Genomic DNA, 7,336 nt, shown 5'->3' with positions numbered 1-7,336 from the left:
TGGCAGTGGGGATTTGGCCGCATGCTTAATAAGAGGAATGGTGCTCTTGCGGTAGGGTCGCTCTTGCTGAGCATCCAGGGAGCAGGAGCAACAGAAGGATCATCCTACAGATGCCAGACAGAATGTGGTGGGATGATGATGGAGCAAGGCTTGGGCATCCCAGCAGGTGTCCGATTGAAATGTCTGACCACACTTGTTGGTGTCTCTAGACCTGATGGGTGAGCAGGGGTGGAGAAGAAAAAGAGAGGCACCAAGGATCAGTGCACAGACAGAAAGACAACCCAGTTTAATTCTTGTGATTTTATTCCCGTTTTTACATTCTGTTTGGATTTATTGATTGCTTGATTTTTCTCCAACAAAGAACACCAGATTTTATTGGTTATTTACTTATTATTTATGAAAGAGGACTGCACTGTACTTTAATTTTTGGACACTGAATGTTTGAATAAATGCATGTAGCACTTATATGGACCAATCTTATTTTCTGTGTGTTCTCATTGCACTTGTCCATCTGCACATGACTATGGATGTCCAGGAATGGGAAGATATCCAGGCTGCAGGGAACCAGAGCATCACAAGGAACTGCACCTAACCTAACCTCAACCTTACTGAACACCTTTAAGATGACTTGGAATGCTCATCATGAGACAGATGTTCCCATCCACCATAAACACCTCACCTCACAAATGTTCTTTTGGGTCCAATGCACACAAACTGTAACAGACACATTCTAAAATCTTGTGGAAAGCCTTCTTGGAGGAGTGAAGGTGGTTACAGGAGGGCCAGCTTCATATTAATGCCCATGGCTTTGGAATGGGATGTCTGACAAGTTCATACAGGTGTGATGGTCAGGTGTACACAAACTTTTGGCCATGCAATGTGTTTGATTCTCTTAACAGAGAGAGAGAGAAATGTGCAAAGTCCTGTCACCATGAAGGGGAGTTATTAAATATTTTCAGTAAATGAGTAGATGACCTTCCTCATACTCAATTCTTCAAATGAACAAATTTGTAAGCAGCGGGACCTCTTATTAATGGAAAACGTTAGCTTCTCCCTAACCCTGACTGGGATCAAGTGAACCTCAAATTAAAGTATAACTTAACTGCTTTACGTCTCTTTTTTAAGGAAAGAGTCACGCCTTCTGCCCAGTAGCGTAGTCAGAAATGTGTTGGTGGGCGGGCATATAAGAAACTAGGTGGGCGAATAAAATTTCACTCAGATAAGAGAGAATTGATTGGGTGGGTGGAGCAGCAAGTGGCCCCACCCACCTCTGGCTAAACGCTACTGCTTCTGGCAAAGTATTGGTTACAAAATCAGCCGCATTAATACATGCCCATATGCCAAACCATGAGACATTTAGCCTTTTCATTTATACATAAATCAACTTCACACCCATGCTGCTGTGATTTTTCCACTTTTGAATGGAATTAGGTCACCTGAACAAGGACATATGGACTTTATTTACCATGAACTCTCACATCCAATTTTTGCAATGTCTACAAAGTTGTCATTTAGTTTTTGAATGAAAAATTAAGTGCATGCTTTACCTGGGGTTGCCTGGAAGTGGACATCACTTCATCTCAGAGTGGTACTGTGAATGCGACACCTGAAACCCCTTTCCTCTTTTTCAGTTTGGGCCTGACAATTACCCTAAAGTTTTTTCCATCTGATAAATTAAATAACAGTATAACTTCTGGGACAGACAATAAAGCAGAACAGAACACATCGAAATACACATTACACTCCAAAAAAAAAAATGAAACAAAACGGATGAGATATTGGGATAACTTAACATAAACGAGCCTGATGGATCGAAGATTCTTCTCTCGTTTGTCAAATTTCTTCTGGTCTTAAAAAAAAAAGAGAAATGGCCGACATTAACAATAACTTCCAAAAAATATCTATGATGGCTGTGTCCAAGTATCAAAACCACGTGAAAGTTCAAGCGTATTGTCACCAGTCTCTCTGACTACTCCCGACTGCGCAGCCTCTCTCTCGAGTGAGTTCTCTGGTGCGCCTTAAGGTTCTGTAACAGACTGAAGTTCTTCCCACATTCCTCACAGCTAAACGGCTTCTCTCCAGTGTGAACGGTCTTATGTCTTTTGAGCGTTCCCGATTCTCTAAAGCTCTTCCCGCACTCCGAGCATTTGTACGGCTTCTCCCCAGAATGAAACCTCTGGTGTGTGCTCAGGTTTCCTATCCGACTGAAGCTCTTCCCGCAGTCATTACAACAGTATGGCTTCTCCCCCGTGTGAATCCTCTGATGTTTTTTAAGCGTCCCTGACTCGCTGAAGCTTTTCCCGCATTCAGGGCAGCTGTACGGTTTCTCTCCGGTGTGAGTTCGCTGATGTTTCCTGAAGGTTGTTAACAGGCGGAAACTCCGTCCACAGTCGGTACAGTTGTAAGGTTTCTCGCCAGTATGGATTCTTTGGTGTAATTTTAGTTGGCAGGAACGATCAAAGCTTTTCCCACAGTCTGGACAGATATGGGAGTTCTCCTCGGTGTGAATTATTTGGTGTTTCGTTAACATTGCCAGTCGACGGAAATTTCTGCCACATTGGGTGCAGGTGTACGGTTTCTCAATAGCAGGAGGAGTCGTCTGGAATGCACTTACACTTTCCACCCAACCGACAGACTTCTCGTATCCAGTACTACTATAGGGCTTCTCCCCGGCGTGTATTACAATGTGCTTTTTGTAATATTTCCGTTGACTGAAGCTTTTGTCACAGTCGTTACATTTGTATGGTTTCTCTCCAGTGTGAATCCTCTGGTGAGCTTTGAGCTTCTGCAGCAAACTGAAGCTCTTGTCACATTCACAGCAACTGAATGGCTTCTCACCACTGTGACTTCTTAGGTGAGATATGAGACTCTGACGCTGAGTGTAGCTCTTCCAACACTGATTGCAACTAAATGGCTTCTCTCCAGTGTGAACGCGCTGGTGAACTTTAAGGGGTTGTAGCAGTCGGAATCTTCTGCCACATTCGTGACAGATATACGGCTTGTCATCGGTGTGGCTCCTCTGGTGTGATTGAAGATACTGTATTAGACTGAAGGTTTTGTTGCACTTATCACAGCTATACGGCTTTTCCCCACTGTGGATTCTTTTGTGTCTCTTGAGGTTCGAGAACACATTGAAGCTCCTGCCACATTCGGTGCACGTGAATGGTTTTTCTCCATTGTGAATCCTCTCATGAACTTTAAACTGACACTTATACCTAAATATTTCTCCACAATCAGGGCACTTGATGTGGTGTGGTAAGCCCTTGCCTGATTGAACATGGGGTGTTGTAGCTGTCGAACTTTCCCAAGATGCATTTGTCTGCTCCTTTTTTATGCTTGCTTCAGCAGTGCTGCTCTCCTTGAAGTTCATTTTGATACCAGAAGAAATCTCCACCTCACACATTTCTTCTTTAATCTGCTCAGAATCAAAGTCCGTGCACTCTTGTTTGATGTGGACTAATGCCATATCGGTGGGTTCCACTTTCATATACAGTGAGCCATTCACACTGAACTTGTCCATAACGTGACGAGAGGTTTCTTCAAGGTCATGTTGCACACTTTTGTGGTTATTCATTTGACTCCGTTTTGAGAAATCTTTGCCATCTCTTGAAGAATCTTTGGCACAAGGCTCTTGAATGCTCACACAACTTTCCATTCTATTTTCGATGCATTGAAGAGAGAAAACCTAATATACCTGCACAAAAAGAGAAATACAAGTCAATCAAAAACAAATTAATATCCATACTTCCTTTACTGAATCATAAGTCTGAGCAGAGTCCATGCTGGCTGCATATGGAACAAGGCATTTGCAGTGCACCATGCAATGCATATATCTCAGTTATATGCCATTTGGTATGAATTTCTTAAATCTAGTGTTATTGTTTGTGATGCACCATTGGTTGGAATGAAAAACATAATATATTTTATTGCTACAAATGTTTGTGATGTGCATTCTTTTGGAATGACAAAGATATAGCAAGCAGGAAGATATATAGATAGACACTTATCCTTTTATTAAGGTGGATGAGCTTTTCAAACTATGAAATGTGTGGAGGATAAAGGTTATATATATATATATATATATATATATATAATATATATATATAATATATATATAATATGCTACCATGTCTGTTCATTTGTCTGTCCAGGATTTTAAATCACCTGTAGCTCGCAAACTGTTTGGACTATTGACCTGAAATTTGATACACATATTCTACGTGACGTCTACTATCCACTTCTGGGGTGATGATTGACCACCAAGGTTATTCCTCTTTTTACTTTAATTTTATTGTAGAATCAACTCTCGGCAGTGGCCAGCCGTGCAGCACATGCATACGGGCGCCATTCTCATCCCTACCACCTTCGCCGTCACTTCACCAGCCTCTTAATATCTTAAATCATTCTTGAGGCAGATTGAAGACTTAAGTGCCAGCTTATGTGAAAAAATTAAATAAAACGTACTAAGTAATTGCAACACAAACACTGCCTTAATCAGTTTTAACGCAAAAAGATGCCGACGAAAGAAGAGAAGAAGTGGGCCGCTAGGGTGGAGAAAAGAAGAGCTGCTCAGGAAGCAGCAAGAGGGACGTTCAAAAATTTTTCTGCACTTTTTAAATTAACTCTATTTATTAAGAATTTCAAAAACAAATTACATAACTTTTCTACATAGTTACCTTCCTTTGCGATGCAATGTTCCCAGCGTCGCACCCACTTGCCCATTCACTACTCCACCCACTTTTACCGTTTCCAACGAATATATAAAAGTGTGAAAACTTTTTGAATGTTCCTCATATATATATAACTATGAAATGTATTTACAATTAAGCTTTTCAACCTTTTTTAATGTGACGTTCTTCCAACCAGTGCCTAGACCAGTCACTAGGGATGTCGCAAGATTGCATTTTTCAGTTCAAACTTGATGCCACAATTCTGAAATGCAACGCTACTAGTTTTTACAATATTGGTAATCGAGAAAGTCGGTGTCATACTCATACATTTTTGTATGTAGACAAATTAATTTGCACAGCAGAATAATAATACATGAGAAAATTATGAGTAAAACTTCATAATAAAGTTGCTCACAGTGGCGATAATACTGCACCGCACCCACAAATGTCGAAAAGAAAAACAGCAGAAGTCATGTGCTTTGACTTTGAGGCAGGAGAATTGCACCTCACCATTGCAGAGTCCTTGTCAAAGCTGACCGAGTGAGCTCTACCCGCAGTGCAGGATTTACGTATAAGCTACACAAGCTATAGCTTAGGGCCCCCGCCTTCTTGGGGGCCCCCAAAACAAATTGTCCGAGTGAGCAATTGTCATATATACTTAAATATACTACAGCATTATTTGTCCCAATCAGACCTTAGGCATAGGTGAAGTAGGCGACCGCCTAGGGCCCCGGATCGACTCCTTGGTCTAATTTTCCACGCATTTCACAGAGCTTCCAGGGGGCCCCTGGATGAATATTTCAACATTTATAAAAGTCTAATGAAATGTGACAATAACTACTTTTTGTTCTTGTATTGACTTGCACGGACGTGCACAGCCACAACTGTGAGCATACGCTGTGGGAATCCTGTGGCTCCTGAGCAATGTTGCTACTGTGAGCGTCGTCTCTACTGACGATTTGCCAATGCAAACACAATACTCAGAGTCCACCCTCTCAACTGGTGAAACTAACAGTTTTCATTTCATGGCAGACTTCAGGTTAGGTGCGTGTCACTAAAATATACAAATGAAGAAACAAAGTAATAAACAACAAACATCATATCACACTTAGGTATTCATGTTAACGTGTCGTGTTTTTTTTATATTTATTTTCACATTTCACAATACATTTATGTATTTAATTTTCTTCGAGACTTTCCTCCATACGCAATGCATCAGTTGAGGGTGCTTTGAAAATGTTTGAATTCCGAAGAATTCGGCTCACACGAAAAGAAAGTGTCTTAAATATAGCTGTATGTGAGCTTCGGGGATGAGGCTCTTGAAATGTCGAATGTAAACGGATGATCGAACTTCACCCGGACTTATTTATTTATTCTGAAACTTGCTTTATGCACTTCCATGTGAGACGGTGACTTCTCTGAACTGGGCGGTGTAAAAAAAAAAAAAAAGTAAAATGCCTGTTCATTGTCACCGAGAGCTACCGCCTCTCTCCTAGGCTCTATTGTTGGCATGGAGCTGGACAGTTTAACATCTGTGGCAGAGCGAAGGGCGCTCAGCAGGCTCCTATCAATTATGGAGAATCCACTGCATCCACTAAATAGTATCATCTCCAGACAGAGGAGCAGCTTCAGCGACAGACTGCTGTCACTGTCCTGCTCCACAGACAGATTGAGGAGATCGTTCCTCCCCCAAACTATGCGACTCTTTAATTCCACCCGGGGGGGGTAAACGTTAATATTTAACATTATACATAGTTATTGTCTGTTTTTTTCACCTGTATTATTATCATTCTTTAATTTAATATTATTTATTGTATCAGTATGCTGCTGCTGAAGAATGTGAATTTCCCATTGGGATTAATAAAGTATCTATCTATCTATCTATCTATCTATCTATCTATCTATCTATCTATCTATCTATCTATCTAGAAGCCAAATCCTGCACGCTTGTCAAAGTATCCTCAACCGAACGCCTTGAAGTGCAATCAGCGGCTGCATGTGGTTTCTATGTGGGGTAGACTTTTCTTAAAAGTGCTGTGATATACATCTTTTACACGTGGGAAAAATACCATTACTACTACTACTAACAATAATAATCATAATAACGCCCCCATTTTTTTTTTTCTAAAGCCCGTTGCCCAGCTTTCAAACGGTCACCCATCTGATGAGATTCATTCCCCTCGGTGACCCGCTAGTGGAGCCCCTCGCTTTCACAATGCACACCTCTACACACTGACCTTCATTATGCCGGCCAGGCAATCAGACGGTCTCCTTCCTCCCCCTAACGATTCTTCACTTCAGCATACAATCGCTGCTTAACCTCCCGCTACTTTCGGCAGTTGGAAACTGCAAATTTCAATGTGGCGATCGCGATCTCCGCTTTATTGAACGAGCCAGCTCAGCGGACTGTCGCGTCCCGGAAGCTGTCCCTTCACTCCGGCGTCCCAGGTATTAAGGGAGGTGGGAAAGCCGGTGGGAAAAAAATAAAAATAAAAGAAACAAACTAAACATTCCAGAGCTCCTCTTTTGACTAGAGTGATGCTAAACAGGACACCTATTTAATATTGAGCATAACTAACGGTACAATACACATTTACATTCTACTGCTCGTATAAAATCACAGAGGATGGTCTGAGCCCTAAAATGAACAGCCTGGATTCGGCTCG

The 7,336-nt window shown here is 41.5% G+C and overlaps 1 protein-coding gene across 1 annotated transcript; it reads right to left on the bottom strand.

Moving 5' to 3' along the window:
* Nucleotides 1–6: 6 nt before the first annotated feature.
* LOC114662301 (zinc finger protein 252-like) lies at nt 7–7,336 on the bottom strand. Its single transcript, XM_028815693.2, has 2 exons — nt 6,908–7,336; nt 7–3,694 (listed from the first exon to the last, which is right to left on the bottom strand). The coding sequence occupies exon 2, from the start codon at nt 3,653–3,655 to the stop codon at nt 1,970–1,972; it is 1,686 nt and encodes a 561-aa protein (XP_028671526.2). The 5' UTR covers nt 3,656–3,694; nt 6,908–7,336; the 3' UTR covers nt 7–1,969.

This window comes from Erpetoichthys calabaricus, chromosome 12 (genome assembly GCF_900747795.2).
Source record: "Erpetoichthys calabaricus chromosome 12, fErpCal1.3, whole genome shotgun sequence".
Lineage (NCBI taxonomy): Eukaryota > Metazoa > Chordata > Cladistia > Polypteriformes > Polypteridae > Erpetoichthys > Erpetoichthys calabaricus.
The sequence above is the reverse complement of the archived record's forward strand: the minus strand, read 5'-3'. Positions and strand labels throughout refer to the sequence as shown.